At 41.1% G+C, this 18,791-nt stretch overlaps 1 protein-coding gene across 9 annotated transcripts in view; it reads left to right on the top strand.

Annotated features, from left to right (window-relative positions):
• si:dkey-97m3.1 (fatty acyl-CoA reductase 1) overlaps nt 1–18,791 on the top strand; it is a 60,751-nt gene that overhangs the window by 19,503 nt on the left and 22,457 nt on the right. For all 9 annotated transcript variants that reach the window (XR_009808364.1, XR_009808363.1, XR_009808362.1 and 6 more), the window contains exons 2-3: nt 4,056–4,307; nt 14,688–14,863. Coding sequence is in view for 6 of the 9 variants with exons in the window: in XM_061911984.1 (XP_061767968.1) it covers nt 4,056–4,307; nt 14,688–14,863 (428 nt within the window). In the remaining 3 variants the exon portion in view is untranslated. The remainder of the gene's footprint in view (nt 1–4,055; nt 4,308–14,687; nt 14,864–18,791) is intronic.

Below are 18,791 nucleotides of genomic sequence, written 5' to 3'. Positions count from 1 at the left end.
TTTGAACTCACGACCTACCTGGCGGACATTCTAACCACAAGGCTGCACTGTAACTCTCAACAATGTAGCAATAAAAAGTGCCAAAAGTCGACATGTCAGCAACACTAGCATAGCTATGTTGGCTAAATAGACATTACAGTCATAAAACACAACAAACGAAACAAAAGCTCACAGCTCACTTGTCAATGCTCACTGGGTTGTGGGCAGGGCTTAATTTCAATATGTGTGGCGAAGCCTGCTCTTTGTTTATTATTATCACCAGAACTGTGTAGTAATGGGCAGGCTCGTCTTGCCTGGTTACAGGTCAACCTAAGCACACCGATTCCAAACTAAAATGTGAATGATTCATTTGTGATTTTGGAGCTAAAGTTGGGCCCCAACATCACGTACAACAACATAACATCAAGGAGTGGGACAGGATGACACAAACGTTAGGAAAACGAACACAGCTATTTTAGCTAAATGCTAGCTATTAGTGAACAATCACGATATTTAATGTTACTTTGGGATTATCAATACCTTTCATAAGTATTGTTATTTGGCATACTGAGTTGTTTTATTCATGTAAATAAACTTGTACAGAACTCCTCATAGTTCTGAACTGTTATCAAACCATTTTTGTTTTTTTGTTGTAGAATAGCACGGTGGACCAGGGATTAGTGCATGTGCCTCACAATACGAAGGTCCTGAGTTCAATCCCGGGCTCGGGATCTTTCTAAGTGGGGTTTGCATGTTCTCCCTGTGACTGCGTGGGTTCCCTCCGGGTACTCCGGCTTCCTTACCATTAATTGATTAACGTGGACCCCGACTTAAACAAGTTGAAAAACTTATTCGGGTGTTACCATTTAGTGGTCAATTGTACGGGCTTCACGGTGGCAGAGGGGTTAGTGCGTCTGCCTCACAGTACGAAGGTCCTGCAGTCCTGGGTTCAAATCCAGGCTCGGGATCTTTCTGTGTGGAGTTTGCATGTTCTCCCCGTGAATGCGTGGGTTCCCTCCGGGTACTCCGGCTTCCTCCCACTTCCAAAGACATGCACCTGGGGATAGGTTGATTGGCAACACGAAATTGGCCCTCGTGTGTGGATGTTGTCTGTCTATCTGTGTTGGCCCTGCGATGAGGTGGCGACTTGTCCAGGGTGTACCCCGCCTTCCGCCCGATTGTAGCTGAGATAGGCGCCAGCGCCCCCCGCGACCCCAAAAGGGAATAAGCGGTAGAAAATGGATGGATGGATGGATGTACGGAATATGTACTGAACTGGGCAATCTACTAATAAAAGTATCAATCAATCAATCCTCCCACTTCCAAAGACATGCACCTGGGGATAGGTTGATTGGCAACACTAAATTGGCCCTAGTGTGTGAATGTGAGTGTGAATGTTGTCTGTCTATCTGTGTTGGCCTTGTGATGAGGTGGTGATTTATCCAGGGTATACCCCGCCTACCGCCCGAATGCAGCTGAGATAGGCTCCAGCGACCCGAAAGGGACAGCGGTAGAAAATGGATGAATGGATGGATGGATTTGCCGTAGAATAGAGCACAAGTCAATCCTTTTTATTTAGTTAAGTCGCACCAAAGCAGCGTCATTGGTTTTGCTTGATTGCTGTTTGTACTTAAGTTAAGTTGCAAAATTTAAACAATCGAATTAATGTTTTTGTTCCAGTCCCATCACCACATGGAGATATTGTGTTATGTAGCACGTGTGGTATCGCGAGGGCTAGCATGATCTCAACATCATGTGATGTTAGCATATTCCTACTTCCTTCTTTGTCTTGTTATATTCTTATTTTACTGTTATATTGTTATTCCCATTGTTTTTATTCTTTTTGTAATATTTCTCTATTTTGTTTCCTTTTAAACCCCCATTATTTACTTTTTACTTTTTTCTTTAAATTGATCTCAACTCTGTACACTGCTGCTGGAATTTTAATTTTCCTGAAGGAACTCTCCTGAAGGAATCAATAAAGTACTATCTATCTATCTATCTATCTATTTGCTAAAGGAAACGAAATCAAATCTTCAACCCCCCACATCTGTAGTAGATAGACGCATAATTACATTGGCTTTGAATTTAAGATGTGTAGCGAAGCCGGTTTTTCCCCCTCATTACAAAGCTGTCCTCTGTCAAGTGGTGGGCATATACACTGGCTGGGACTGGTATCAAATTGTATACTTTTACAGGTCTGAATTCCGCAGATACTACCTAATATTGATTCATGTAAAATCAAAAAGTACCTTATGTCATACCTTTTGTTGCGTGTGACGTCTCAAGCACTTGGCGGGCAAACAGGTCTATTCTTAGCGGACTGCTATGTTCATAATAATGCAGTTTCCCATCTCAACAAGTTAGGGATGTAACCATAAACAGTCGTAAAAACAGCGATAAAACTATGGTTAGTATTACCATTTGAAATTAAAATGATCCAAAAACCATCATTGATAACTTTACTTTGATAAGCTCACGGACTGACTGGCACCAGCTCGCTAGCTTAAATGCTGACATGAATACAAGAGACATTAACATCTTTCTTTATTAAGAAACAACATACCTCTATATAAACTCATAAAAACATTACAATCTCTTTCTGTCGCTTCAGGTGATTGTTCTTTACTCAGAGAAAAAAATCAAAGGAAAAAAGACGGAGGTATTTTTTATTGGTCCGTTTAGGACCACTGAACATAGTACCAGTAAAATTTATAAGATTTTAATTGCTACTCAGTTTTTATTTTGATAAATCTAAGTGTTATAGTGTAAACCAATATTTAAAACAATAAAAGCTTAGCCATTAAAACAAATGAAATACTAAAATTAAAGCACTGAACACAAAGCATGCAAAACACAGTAGTTTTTCTACCAGTGTGTGTATGTATTTTAGTTATTTGAAGAAAAAATACTTCTTCAAAAACTGTACAATTACTTTATGCGCACATTCAGCAATACTTTTTAAAAAAAAAAAGCATATATTTATTTAGCGCTTTTCTCTAGTGACTCAAAGCACTTTACATTGGGAAATTCAATATCTAAGTTACATTTTTAAACCAGTGTGGGTGGTACTGGGAGCAGGTGAGTAAAGTGTCTTGCCCAAGGACACAACGGCAGTGACTAGGTTGGCAGAAGCAGGGATCGAAGAGCTATACCACCCCACGATATAAATACTGCGATAGTAGTAATCATAATCATTATGGTCACGATTTCTGCAATATGAAATTTGCATATCGTTACATCCCTACAAGATGTAACGATATTTCATGCCTGATAGAAAGTGCTCAAAAGTAAAGCCTCACTTGTAAAATGCACTAGCTTGATGCCAATGGATATTGGATATACCATATACATGCTACGGATTAACATTTGCAACATTACATGGCAATTACAACACCTCCAAATTTGGTAATAAAATCACAACTAAGTTGATCTTTACAATCAAACAGCTGGTGTGTAATAAGTAGAATACTTGCAGTATAACACCTTTTTGTAGGACTCAACAAAAGACAAGACTGGCACATTCAACTTAATGGCAAAGACTACTCCCTGACTATGGCAACACACTGAAATGAATGGATACTGTACTTGCAAATTAGACTCAGAAGTGTAAGAAAACAAGATGTAACAACTGGACAGGGCAGCTATAATCAGGTCACTGTTAAATGGCACATAAAAATAGCGTTTATTATTACACAAATTAACATTTGTTACTACATGATCACACAATTTCATAGAAAATTAGTACTGTTTAGTACCTGCATGGATTCACAGGTACCAATTGGTAATGTATCGGTTAAAATGTGAAAGGTGTCAATCCCTTTACACGAGGCGGGTCAGAACACTGTGGTATCCTGTCCATAAGGATGGAAGTTATTTTCCTTCAAGTTGTTTTGAAAAGCCGCAACTGGAAAAGTGAATCTTTGTGCACTGAACAGGTGAAGAATGTGATATATTTTTCTCACGTTTGGTGCTAATAAACCGGTTTTCGGGACACACATTACTGTGAGAACTTGGAACATTTGTAACTGAACTGTCTGTGTGTGGTCCTCACGTTGAAATGCTCTCGCCTGCAGAATCTATGTGAAGGCCGGGTCCAAGAAGCGCAGACCAGACCGTCGGACCCCTGCAGCGGCGCCATGGCGTCCGTAGCGGAATACTACGCCGGCAAAAACGTGCTCATCACGGGAGCCACGGGCTTCATGGGCAAAGTCCTGGTGGAGAAGCTGCTGAGAAGCTGCCCGAAAGTCCGAGCGCTCTTCCTGCTGGTCAGACCTAAAGCCGGCCAGTCCATGCAGCAGAGGGTGGACGACATGCTCAAGTGCAAGGTGAGGGACGGCGCCTTGTAAGCACGCCGGCCGCCGGTCCAAAAATACCCGCGTCCGAGTCGCATACCTGACGCCTCGAGTGCTGAGCTCACGGAAAAACTGACGAGCGTTCGCCCTCCAGTCATATTTTGGGCGGTTGTGCAAATAAAACGTGTGCCGTTAGTTTTTAAATAAGTCGTAAAAAAAAATTATACCTAATCGCTAATAAGCAGCTGTTGCCATGGCGACCATATGTTCTCTCTCTTTTTTTTTTTTTTAAGACATGAGTATTCTGACGGGACAAGGGCACCTAGGAATAGGGCGGGAGGGAGTTGATGCGGAGGAGTTGGGTGGGGCCCTCGAAGCACGACTCATCCGGATGCCTGACGTCTTAACAATGGCGACACACTGGCTGCGTACTGATTATGACCTCAAACTGTCAGCCAGACAATCAAACTCCTCCGCTTTCATCGTGTTTAAGTCTGACTGGGATGGCGGCGTTTTAACGTGTCTGCGGCTTTAATGCTAATGAGGGTGTGTCTCGTATATGTTAACACCACACTCACATATTCACAAAACCTGAATGATGTGTAGTGAAGCCTGCTTTACTCCAACCCGGTGGTGCTGATGCTGGCCTTAAAGGTTGAAAATCTTCCACTTTCGAGAGACACCTGCTCTCCAAACAGGAAGTGGTTTCAATTCCCCAAACGTTTACGCGGCCCACCTTTTCCCCCGATGACGTGCTTAAACGTCCACGGCCGAGCATCAAGCGCCAGATGGGAGAGATAACTCATGAAGTGGTAGCCCTTTCATCCACGCCGCTCGTCAAGCATCCCTCCGCAGCACCTGTTGCTAGGTAACCGTCACAGATGGACACTTATTATAAGGACACTTGATGGAGGAGGCGTCCGGGCACACTGGGCCTCTTCTTGCTTTGCCGAATGCCTTTTTCCCGCCCACTTGCAGAGCTTCGACTTGCCGTCTAAACACTGGAGGCCCTGTGTTGGATGGTGGTGGAACTCTGCGGGAAGGGGGCGGAGCTTGTGCATAAGGTAGGAGTGTGAATGGAGGGGGATTTGGTTGGTTATTGATCAGAGCAGTGGTTTTAAAATGGGGGTAGGCGTACCCCTGGGGGTACTTAAAGGTATGCCAAGGGGTACGTGAGATTTTTTTAAAAATGTTCTAAAAATAGCAACAATTCCAAAATCCTTTACAAATATATTTATTGAATAATATTTCAACAAAAATATGAATGTAAGTTCATAAACTGTGAAAAAAATGCAACAATGCAATATTTAGTGTTGACAGCTAGATTTTTTTGTGGACATGTTCCATAAATATTGATGAAGTGAAGTGAGATATATTTATATAGTGCTTTTCTCCAGTGACTCAAAGCACTTTACATTGGGAAATTCAATATCTAAGTTACATTTTTAAACCAGTGTGGGGGGCACTGCTAGCAGGTGAGCAAAGTCTCTTGCTCAAGGACACAACGGCAGTGACTAGGATGGCGGAAGCGGGAATCGAACCTGCAACCCTCCAGTTGCTGGCACGGCCACTCTACCAACCGAGCTATACTTCTTCAAAAACTGTGTACAATTACTTTATGCGCACGTTCAGCAATACTTTTTAAAAAAAAGTATATATTGTTAAAGGTTTCTTTTTTTGTGAAGGAATGTTTAGAATGAAGCTGATGAATCCAGATGGATCTCTATTACAATCCTCAAAGAGGACACTTTAAGTTGATTATTACTTGTATGTGTAGGAATCGTTATTTATAATTGAATCACTTGTTTTCAACAAGTTTTTTAGTTATTTTTATATCTTTTTTCCCCAATAGTTTAAGAAAGACCACTAGAAATGAGCAATATTTTGTTATTCAATTTAATAAATCAGAAACTGATGACATAGTGCTGTATTTTACTTCTTTATCTCTTTTTTTTTTTCAACCAAAAATGTTTTGTTCTGATTAGGGGGTACTTGAATTAAAAATTTGTTCACAGAGGGTACATCGCTGAAAAAAGGTTGAGAACCACTGGTTTAGAGCTGAAAAAAAAAAAAAGCTAGTTAAAGCTCATCGCTGTATGATTGCAGTGTGCTGCTGCTTTTAAGACTGACTACATTTTGAAGCCCTTAGACCTGGACTCTGATGTCATTGGCTGGATTTAGCACGCAGGCCACCAGTTGAATGGCGCCGCTTTCACATTCTCACGTAGCGCTAAACGCTATTCCACCATCATGTTTGGATTCCGCCACCCTCCCTCACCATGCTGAAGATCATGTATTCCTGAAGAGCTCTGCTATCATTGAATAATGCATCGTTCTGCGTGTTAGAGGGGCTACGGGGAGGTTCAAGCACTACAAGCCATACAAAAGGATGTCGGTGTTGTTCAACAATACTTTGTGCACAGACACCGCCGCTGTTGCATCCAGGTGACGATTGAGAGGCTGTGTGCGCTGACGCTAGCTTTCAGGCAGCAGCTCCTCCCTGGAGAGGCAGTCAAAAGGGATCCTGATGTTTCTGTGTAATTAGGTCGCAAATTATCTCCAGTTTATGGAGCAAATTGGCACATTATCTGGACTCAGAGGGCTTGAGACGCTATTGCGCTCGCTCATCTTGCTATTACAATGGTACCTCCGCTTTTTGTCAGTAAGCCATTCTAAAAGGTCAGAAAAAAACCATGAGAAATAATGTGAATCCAATTAATCTGTTCAAGACACTTTATAGAGAATTTAGTTTTAAATGCAGATAACTACTGGTATATTAAATTGGGAATGGGTACAAATTGGTACTTTTATTTTGGTACTACCAGGTACCACAGAGCACGTAAAAGCAAACGGTACCATATTTTCATAACTTTTGTCATTCGTCATGTACAGTTGCTGACTAGGCACCAGCTCAACTACTTGGCGGGGAAACAAGCACTCGGATCAGACTCAGCTGCACTGCCTCTGTGTAACGTTACAATTTTCATTACCAACTGTACTTTCAAAGCACTTGAAAGTACTGTAATGCTACACTTTTCAAATTGTGCTCTATCTCAAAGCTAATTTACTTTGTATTTTCCATATACATGCTACCGATTAGCATTAGCGATTTTACATGGCGATTTCAACACCTCCAAATTTGATAATTTTGAACAATCAAGTAGCGAGTGTGTCATAAGTACAATAGTTACAGTATAAACATAGGCCTGGGCCGATAACAAGTTTTGCTGAAAGATATTTTGACCAACAAATTATTGACAATAAACAATATTATTGCCAACAATATTTTGATAATGATGTAATAATGCGTAGTTCAGGTGTACCCTTTCAAATGCTATAAATGTGTATTTGTCATATATTTTAACATTGCAATTGGAATGTAAACTCATACATATCCAAGTTTAATAAAACAAACAAAAAATAAAAATAAAATATTGTCTGTTAGTGTTTGCCCTGCGATGAGGTGGCTACTTGTCCAGGTTGTACCCCGCCTTCCACCCGATTGAAGCTGAGATAGGCGCCAGCGTCCCCCGCGACCCCAAAAGGGAATAAGCGGTAGAAAATGGATGGATGGATGTTAGCAAAAGTTTGCGCTTAAATAAAAATCACAACCCAATCAATACAATAGATTTTGTCTCTGTTAAAGAGGGGGTGAGGAAGGCCCAATTGTACACAACTAAACAATAAAAAAAATGGCTAAATAAACTTGTAATGACCAACATTTTCAAAGTTATTGTTGAATGTTCTCAAAAAGTACTGAAAGCATGGGGGTGGAAACATCATGCTTTGGGGCTGTTTCTCTGCTAAGGGGACAGGACGATTGATCCGTGTTAAGGAAAGAATGAATGGGGCCATGTATCGTGAGATTTTGAGCCAAAACCTCCTTCCATCAGTGAGAGCTTTGAATGGTTGACCAAATACTTATTTTCCACCGTAATATACAAATAAATTATTTAAAATTCCAAACCTCCCAAGTAACACAACGCTGTCAAGCGCCATTCATATAAAACTTGCGGGCCGCACTAACATTACACTTTCATACTAAGGTGGGGGTCGCAAAATAACGTCTCCCGCCCGTGCCGTGTGTCTGAGACACCTGTTCTAAATGATCTCACAGTAGAATGTGTTGCCACCAGCATTTCGGGAAATGCTACATTTTCTGTTTACGCAACAGGTATCTGTAACCCTGAGGCGGAGAGACAACAAACTTTTTAAGACCCGAAGTCCGAGCTTGACATGTTCCCATACGACACAATGGACCTGCTGATGGGTTGGCGTCACGTAGAGCGTCGTCCATAACCGGTTGGTAGGGTGGTGATGACAGGCCGAGGACAAAGACAGCGAGTGAGCAACAAGAGGAAAAACTTGTTCTGTGTGCTCGCAACTTAAGTTTTGTTTGACAACTTCTTTTGTCAAAATGATTCATGGTGGATTTGAAGCCGTTATGACGACTTAACACCACCCCGCCTGTTCTGACGAGGTAACTCACGGAACATCCCTAAAAGCCTGTATCCCTTCATCTTCTGTTAAAGTGTTCCAGTTCCACCTTTCTGTCCCGTTCTAAGAAGTTGTCATTAAATTGTCACTTCTTTCCAGGGGGAGTCAAAAGTGAGAGGAAAGGCTGCGGCTCCCACGGCGTCTCGGGTTGCCGGGCTGGCGTATCGTGAGGTGTCGGGTGTCTGAAAGCCGGGCAGGCGAACGCGACAAGACCGAAAAGACAAACGTCTCCATGCTTGACTGTGATGCCGGGGAAAGTCACACTAACGGTTATTGTTACCCGAGAGCGATACTGACTGGCACCAAAGAGCCGGTTCACAGTCCCGCAGTATCCTCCTCGTCCCCTTTGGGACGCCACAAAGAGCACCGTTGAAGCGGCGCAGCCCGACCCAGCTGACCCAAGCGCCACGCGTCATTATCTTTGCAAACGACCTTCCTACTGCTGCTTGTCTTCGCCTTGACGTTGTAACAGCGAGCGACTGGGTTAAAAGCGAGCACCCGAAAGGTTTTAGACGACTTGAAGCAGCTGATAAGCGAGCGGCTGGTAAACAACAACAGGCTGACATTATCCGTTCAAGGTTTCATTTTGTAAGGGTTAGATTTCCATAATACAAACAATATAAAAGATAAAAATTGGGCCAAGGATACAGCTTTTGTTCCTATAGTCCTGTCGTGATAATGCATGTTGATGACACATTCTGGCTTTGTCCTCAAAACTCGACAGCGACAAGCAATCTAAGGCGCCCTCAACGCAAATGTGGCGTAGCGGCTAATGTCCCTCCACAGTACAGCTCTTAATCACTAATCTTCGCCACTTGAGAAAAAGCTCTATATAAATATAATTTACAATTCGCTCACCTCCTTTGCAGCAAATAAATAAGATTTCTTACAAGTAACATTATCACTGGATGACTAGAGGGCAAGGAATAGCTAAACATGCTGAGCTATATGCAATTTGGATGATACAATAAGCCATGCTAACTGCTAATCTAGAGCTCTCGGCATATTTATATAATTTAATAGTGTTTCACACCTTAATAAATTAAGTGCTGGTATTTGCAACTTTCTTTGCTCCCACGGTGGATTATTTTGCGATCAATAAAAAACAGTAAAGAGGTTAAGTCCCCAACAAGTGGGATTCACATCACCTGCATGTTCAAAATTATCTCACAGTGGAATGTGATGCCACCAGCATTTCGGGAAACGCTACATTTTCTGTTTTTTTTGTCCCTTTGTTACCTGCTTATGTGTTGCCCTTAGGCAGAGAGACGACAAACTTTTTAAAACCTGTAGTCTGAACTTGACATGTTCCCATACAACACAATGGAAGAAGGGCGGGCAGATCAACACAATTATCGACAGTAAACATACACAGTATAGATTAGATCAAAAAATTTTGTCCGTTCTGTCATAGTATACAAACTCAAAACTCATGAAATAAGAGCAAATAGTTGCATTTGTTTATATATTTATCACGGTTGACTACATTATAGATATTTATATGTATTAAAAGAAAAGGGAAACAAGTATTATTACTGGATATTGTCAGATTACAGTTAAGTTAAGATAAGAAAAATCTTGTTTAATGATTCTGAAAAAAACTCAGGAAAAAAAGCTCCAAGACACAAAACCAAAAGGTTTAAATCAGAGCCAATAGTGGTTTTTCTTTACCGCCAAACCGTGAAGTTAGGGTTGGGGTTTTTTTACTTCAAAAAAATTAAAGTAATATATTGTAGCCCCCAGAAAAAAATCGCAATGTCCGACACTATTTTTAACTTTTATTACCAATCCTATGATAAGAAATGGCACAATTCTAACAGATTTTACCTCCCATTAAAACACTGTGACATCATATCCAAACCACAACACATAAAATATGAATACCAGCTGGTCGTTACAATGAGTGTATATATGTGTGTGTGTGTGTGTGTGTGTGTGTGTGTGTGTGTGTGTGTATATATATATATATATATATATATATATATATATATATATATATATATATATATATATATATATATATATATCCTATTGACGAGTGAGGTATAAAAAAACTCGACCACCGAAAAAAGACTTTGATCACCAAAAACCACGCTACCAACACAAATGTAAACAAAACGCCCACCATTGTCTGGAGCGTTTTCAGAATGTCTGTGATGTGGACGTGATTTTTATGTATATTGCAGATATACCCATGGATAGCCATCTACAAAATGTGCAAATATTAAGACGACAGTGGCAACTTTTAAGAAGAGGAAGTCAAACTCGAGCAACATGCTCGCTCGACAGAAGTAGTTTCTAAACACGCGTACATTCTATAATAACACCAGAAGAAGATGCTTTTTTAAAAAAAAATTTAAAAGTCAAAAGTCTGGAAACGCTTGAAAAAGTCCCTTTTTACAAAAAGCAGAAACAATTGAAAATATGGCAAAACGATGAAAAAATGTTTATTTACTACTACTTAATAACGTATTTGTTTTAAATGTGTATACATTTTTTAAGCCTTTTTAAAGAAAATCATATCATTGCAAATTACTGGATGACGTCATGGTGACCATTCACATAACCACAGCACCAACGCCACAGGGATCTTGGCAGTTTAGATGAAACCCTGCTTATTGAGTATGATTAAAATCAAGAATAAGATTATTAATTCAGTGTCAATATTTGAGTGTGCCCTGGGCCTTTCTGTCGTGGAAAGTTGGGCTCTGTGTTCAGAAAGGTTAAGAACCCCTGCTTTAGAATATTATAGCAAGACAACATGACTACTGTCAGGGTCAAATACCATGAGACATTACATAGACACAGAAACAGAGAATAGAAGACAAACCAGTGATTGCTTTTCTCGTACGAGGAGAGTGAATTTCCTGTGTTGCTCTCTCTCATCTGCAAACTCCTCTTTGCGGTTGACAGGTCAACCTAAGTTCAATCTAACGCCAAGTTCTTTTCAGTTTGTTTAACACAATGAATAAGCAAACAATCATATTTGAATAAAAATGAGATAACTTATTTACAATTAATCCAACAACTGCAACTAAGAAATAATGGAACAATATACAGTGGGGCAAAAAAGTATTTAGTCAGCCACCGATTGTGCAAGTTCTCCCACTTAAAATGATGACAGAGGTCTGTAATTTTCATCATAGGTACACTTCAACTGTGAGAGACAGAATGTGAAAAAAAATCCAGGAATTCAGATTGTAGGAATTTTTAAAAAAATATTTGTAAATTATGGTGGAAAATAAGTATTTGGTCAACCATTCAAACCTCTCACTGATGGAAGGAGGTTTTGGCTCAAAATCTCATGATACATGGCCCCATTCATTCTTTCCTTAACACGGATCAATCGTCCTGTCCCCTTAGCAGAGAGACAGCCCCAAAGCATGATGTTTCCACCCCCATGCTTCACAGTAGGTGTGGTGTTCTTGGGATGCAACTCAGTATTCTTCTTCCTCCAAACACGACAAGTTGAGTTTATACCAAAAAGTTCTATTTTGGTTTCATCTGACCACATGACATTCTCCCAATCCTCTGCTGTATCATCCATGTATCCATTTTGGTATAAACTCAACTCGTCGTGTTTGGAGGAAGAAGAATACTGAGTTGCATCCCATGAACACCACACCTACTGTGAAGCACGGGGGTGGAAACATCATGCTTTGGGGCTGTTTTTCTGCTATGGGGACAGGACGATTGATCCGTGTTAAGGAAAGAATGAATGGGGCCATGTATTGTGAGATTTTGGGCCAAAACCTCCTTCCATCAGTGAGAGCTTTGAATGGTTGACCAAATACTTATTTTCCACCATAATTTACAAATAAACTCTTTAAAATTCCTACAATGTGAATTCCTGGATTTTGTTTCACATTCTGTCTCTCACAGTTGAAGTGTACCTATGATGAAAATTACAGACCTCTGTCATCATTTTAAGTGGGAAAACTTGCACAATCGGTGGCTGACTAAATACTTTTTTGCCCCACTGCATATGTCTTTATGTCTATCTATCAACCATTTATGCTAGTTCACTGAAAATTTCTCCAAAAAGGTCCAAGTATGTTCACAAGTTGAACCTGTAAGGGTAACCCAGTAGCAATAGTGTACTTTTGCCCCAAAGAGAGTGGCCACATCCTCCCAAAGGAATTGTGGGTAATGCGGAGTTGTCGTTACCAAGCAAAACACCCACAAGAAGAACAGACACAGGCTGCAGAGAATCCACAATTCTAGTTGTTGGATCCATTTGGGCGCTTCAAACGACACCGCCCCAGACTGCCGGCCGGCGTCGGTGCCAGCTGCTGGCTTGCTGTACGCATTACATAACGCTTAGCCGCCTTGTACCGCTGCACCCCCTCCCCCCAAACCCTCTCATCCCATTTGGTTTCCAGGGGATGGCCTTACTACTGTAACTGCACACACACTTCGGGGAGGGAGGCATCACAGAAGCGGGGAGATGGACACGGACGCCTGAGCACGAAGGCAAACAGCTGTCCTGGTCCGCATCTGACCCCCGTCAGCGCTTAGCGGGACGGCTAACACACACACACACACATACAAAGGCAGGGAGGAAATGTCATAATCCTGCAGCAGCAGGGAAACATCCTACTGGTGCTCTTATTTTCCTGGTCGCCCTCAGCAACCCGAGCTGCACGCACTGCTGGCTTGGCCGACACAACAATACAACTCTTATCAGTGTTGTGTGCAATCACGGTTCACTTAATCCCTCTCTGTGTGTCGGAATGTCGCCGCCAGGTCAGCCAGCACAGGCGTAAACAGGTGCAGTCGCTCTGGAAATATTCCATTCCTGCTGAACCGCCAGTGGAACTCAAAATTACAAAGGAATGAGTTAATAACAGTGCGAGGGGAGGTTGGAGTGACGTGAAAGAGATGCTGACGCACCTGTACAGTACGTGCTGAACTCGCAGTCCTCACGGAAGGCCCCCACTGACGAACCGCCGCTGCATACCTGAGACTCGGGTTGAGCAATGCCAACTAGACAAGCAAACGCTTGGTGTTCAAAGACTACCTGAACACAAAAGCAAATTGTCCTGGAAGTGAATAAAGAGAAATAAACTAAAATCGAGGCTTCCCGTTAAGAAATCTGAGCGTATCGAGAGGAAATGTGGTAGTTTGTCCAACGTTGCGTATCCTGGTCAACCAATCCACATCCTTTCTGCAGCTGCCCATTTAGGCAGGCCGCTGCATCTTCAGAATGAGCTAAAGGCGGATAATCGAGGATATTTCCACCTGTGCAATTAAGCGTGATACTTCTTCACGGTACAATACAGTATTGCGATATGGCGATAGTCGTCCCTTGTTCATTGCGGATTAATTGGTTCCAGGCCCGATGGCAATAAATACATTTCCAGCAAGTATGATTATTATTAAATCAAATATTTTCAGTTGGAGCATTAAAAAACTGTTTATGACCTTCTAAGCATGTTTTTTTTTTTTAACATTGAGGCATTTAAACATGAGATAACAGATTTTTTCACCCAATAAAGTAGCATTGAGTTTGTTTTAATCGAAATTACCGTACTAACTTGAGTCCAGCCAGACCCACACCTCCTGCTACCTGAACAGTTTTTTCCCCCTGGGCCATTAGGCACATGAACAATAAGATCTGATAGCTCAGGCACAGCTCACTTTATTACCTATTCTGTGTTATGTGTTTTATGTTGCACGATTGCACCAAGAAAAATTCAGTTTGTGAACCCGTTCTCAGACAATGGCAAATAAAAACTATTCTAATTCTGATTCTGATTTTGAACCTGGAGCCCGAAGGAGTAGCTATTTTATAATGTACTAATAATACCCCCGATATCAAGATCCTTGGCAGCCCATTTAGGCGGCTAACTGATCCCCGTCGCTTAAGGTTAGGTTTGCACGCTAGCTCATTCCATTCTTTCTTTTGTCTTGCAGCTCTATGACCGTGTGCGGGAAGAGGACCCGGACTTCCACCAAAAGGTCATACCTGTCAGCAGCGAACTGACGCAGCCGGGCCTCGCTATCAGCGAGGAGGACGTCGCCGAGCTCACCGCCCGCATCAACATCGTCTTCCACTGCGCCGCCACCATCCGGTTTGACGAGCCGCTCAAGTAAGGAACTCTTGCTAAATTTTCAATGTGTCAATCTTTTTTTCATGATTGAGGCATGCGGTGCTTTTCATTTATTTTCCGTCGTGAACCTATGGGAGACAAAAATGTACGCGATCCCCTTAAATTGAATCACTATTAAATGTAAAAAGAGTTTTGATGGCGGTATAGCTCGGTTGGTAGAGCAGCCGTGCCAGCAACTTGAGGGTTGCAGGTTCGATTCCCGCTTCCGCCATCCTAGTCACTGCCGTTGTGTCCTTGGGCAAGACACTTTACCCACCTGCTCCCAGTGCCACCCACACTGGTTTAAAAAAAAAAAAAAAATGTAACTTAGATATTGGGTTTCACTATGTAAAGCGCTTTGAGTCACTAGAGAAAAGCGCTATATAAATATAATTCACATTAAAGGGGAACTGCACTTTTTCAAAATGTTGCCTATAATTCACAATCATTATGAGAGACAGTTACACACGTTTTCTTTTTTTTAATGCATTCTAACTCGTGAATAAAAGTCTGCTCACAATGACGCCAACAGGAGCCATGACATTATTGTGTCTATTCCAAGCAAAAAACCTAATAAATAAACATCCAAAAACTGCCATCAAAGCTCTTTTTACATTTCGTGACCTGAATATTAACCAAGTATGAGTGATATTGTTATTATAAGCCCTAGCGTTAAGGACTTCCATTTAGTATGCGCACTGATCAGAGAGAGTTAACTGTGTTGACATCATGAACTGGTGAGCTGCTTTTTCGTCTCGTACCTCGTAAAAGTTTATTCTAAAATATAAATAATGCCTCTCCCCTTGGTAGTAAAATGATGAAGACCTAAAATGAGAAGTTGGTCAACTTTGACAGGCCGCTTAGTGGTTAGAGTGTCCGCCCTGAGATCGGTAGGTTGTGAGTTCAAACCCAGGCCGAGTCATACCAAAGACTATAAAAATGTGACCCATTACTTTCCTGCTTGGCACTCAGCATCAAGGGTTGAAATTGGGGGTTAAATCACCAAAAATGATTCCTGGGCGCGGCACCGCTGCTGCCCACTGCTCCCCTCACCTCCCAGGGGTTGATCAAGGGTGATAAGTCAAATGCAGAGAATAATTTTGCCACACCAAGAGTGTGTGTGACAATCATTGGTACTTTAACTTTAACTTTTAAATGGCCAAAAATTACCTGAAAACAGTAATTTTTCATCTAGATGGGAATATATCAACATCCTAGTAAGAGCTGACAGTCTACAGTAAGTGATGTTTTATTATGTTCGTTGGCTCTCACAAAGTCTGTGAGTAGAGTAATCAGTGATTTTTGTTGAAGGAAAAAGCAATTGCCTTTTTGAAATTTAATGCACCGCTGTATGTTTAAAAAGATCAAAATACGTAAATATTACATCTTACTATGAATGTGCCGGTTATTACGTTACGTATATACTTAAAGCGTGTATATAAAACATTGATGGAAGTGTTTGGATGAGTTTGAAACGCTTTATAGGCAGAATAGAGCGACATACGCTACTAGGGGCGGTTTAGCTCGGTTGGTAGAGTGGCCGTGCCAGCAACTTGAGGGTTGCAGGTTCGATTCCCGCATCTGCCAACCTAGTCACTGCCGTTGTGTCCTTGGGCAAGACACTTTACCCACCTGCTCCCAGTGCCACCCACACTGGTTTGAATGTAACTTAGATGTTGGGTTTCACTATGTAAAGCGCTTTGAGTCACTAGAGAAAAAGTGCTATATAAATATAATTCACTTCACTTCATTAGTTAGAAACTAAAAAAATAAAAACATATGTGCGCTTCTCTTACATAAGGATTTTGAATGTTAGGCAAAATTCCCAAAAAGTGCAGTTCCCCTTTAAAAACTTGATTATATTTATTCATTTATCTGTATTACAGACTGTGTGAGTTCCAATATTTATTATATATGCTACTGAAAATTACTTTTTTTCATTCCTGTCACAAAGTTATTCAAAACATAATTTATTTTTGCTTGTCATGTGTAGTTTTTGATTGATTGATTGAAACTTTTATTAGTAGATAGTACAGTACATATTCTGTACAATTGACCACTAAATGGTAACACCCCAATAAGTTTTTCAACTTATTTAAGTCGGGGTCCACATTAATCAATTCATGGTACTGGTAGTGTGAATGTGAAGTAGAAAATAAAGTAGAATTAATTTTCTCAGTAATTATTGATTATATATGCTGAAATGGTTTTACTTTGTGCTTTAATTTACATTTTGTTGTACTGTATTTATTTACCAGGGCCATAAAGGAAACAATTTCTTTGTCTCTGTTAGCTCTGCACACATTTTCCTGTGTACACACTCCTACTGGGTACAGCAGGGAATCTGCTGATAAGATTTAGTGTATCGTTCTAACATCAAAACTAAAGTATAAACATGAGGGTTGTCCCGATACCAATATGTTGGTACCGGTACCAAAATGTATTTTAATACTTTTTAAAGTAAAGGAGACCACAAAGAAATGGTATATTGTTTTAATTTTAACAGAAAATCTTATGATACATAAAACTGATGTTTCTTATGTCAGTCAAAGAACAATTTTAGAATATTAAAATATCAATCAATCAATCAATGTTTATTTATATAGCCCCAAATCACAAATGTCTCAAAGGACTGCACAAATCATTACGACTACAACATCCTCGGAAGAACCCACAAAAGGGCAAGGAAAACTCACACCCAGTGGGCAGGGAGAATTCACATCCAGTGGGACGCCAGTGACAATGCTGACTATGAGAAACCTTGGAGAGGACCTCAGATGTGGGCAACCCCCCCCTTTTAATACCAATTAAAAGGCATTAAATACATTGGATTTTTCTCATTGCACTAAGTGCACGCCCATAACCATTTACAATTTTATATATTACGTTTAGCCTGAATTTGATTAGAATGGAATAGAAAGCTTTATTGACATTGTATTAAAGGCTTCATCATTTATGGTTGACACTCTCGGTCTGTCCTTGAAGACAAATATATTAATTACCAAATTGTAATGGCTTACCCTACAAAAATGAAACATGTAGCAAGTAAAACACACATCCATCCATCCATCCATTTTCTGCCGCTTATTCCCGGTCGGGGTCGCGGGGGGCGCTGGCGCCTATCTCAGCTACAATCGGGCGGAAGGCGGGGTACACCCTGGACAAGTCGCCACCTCATCGCAGGGCCAACACAGATAGACAGACAACATTCACACTCACATTGACACACTAGGGCCAATTTAGTGTTGCCAATCAACCTATCCCCAGGTGCATGTCTTTAGAAGTGGGAGGAAGCCGGAGTACCCGGAGGGAACCCACGCATTCACGGAGAGAACAGGCAAACTCCACACAGAAAGATCCCGAGCCTGGATTTGAACCCAGGACTGCAGGACCTTCGTATTGTGAGGCAGACGCACTAACCCCTCTGCCACCGTGAAGCCACAATTGAAGATAAACAAATTGTAGGAATTAGTCACAAAATTCAGTTATTTTCCTTGCATTAATTTACGCAACGTGGGCGGTTTGGACCGTGCTACTAATTGGCAACAAGCCAACCAGCTGTGTGTGCGCCTACATACCTGAAAGTGCACAGCATGGGAGCTAGTGCTATATATTACCAGTGACTCTTTAAACTCCTTGGACAAATCTGAATGTTTATTTAAATGTTTTAAACAAAAGGTGGTAATAGTGTATTTTAAAGCAGCGCCTCCGTGTTTAAAGCGTTCACCTTTACCGATACTTTTGAAGCCCAAATACCCCCATATCGCGCTTAATGAACTGTCTTTATTAACCAGTAGAATTGACATTTTCCCTCTCCATAGTTTCTGCTTGTAGGCGCTTTGTATGTGCGTTTTGACACATTCAACATCATACGCCTCGGAAATGTAGGTGACCGTTGCATGGCGGGATGCGGATGAGAAAAAAAATT

Source organism: Nerophis ophidion, linkage group LG10 (assembly GCF_033978795.1).
Source record: "Nerophis ophidion isolate RoL-2023_Sa linkage group LG10, RoL_Noph_v1.0, whole genome shotgun sequence".
Taxonomy (NCBI): Eukaryota; Metazoa; Chordata; class Actinopteri; order Syngnathiformes; family Syngnathidae; genus Nerophis; species Nerophis ophidion.
The sequence above is the reverse complement of the archived record's forward strand: the minus strand, read 5'-3'. Positions and strand labels throughout refer to the sequence as shown.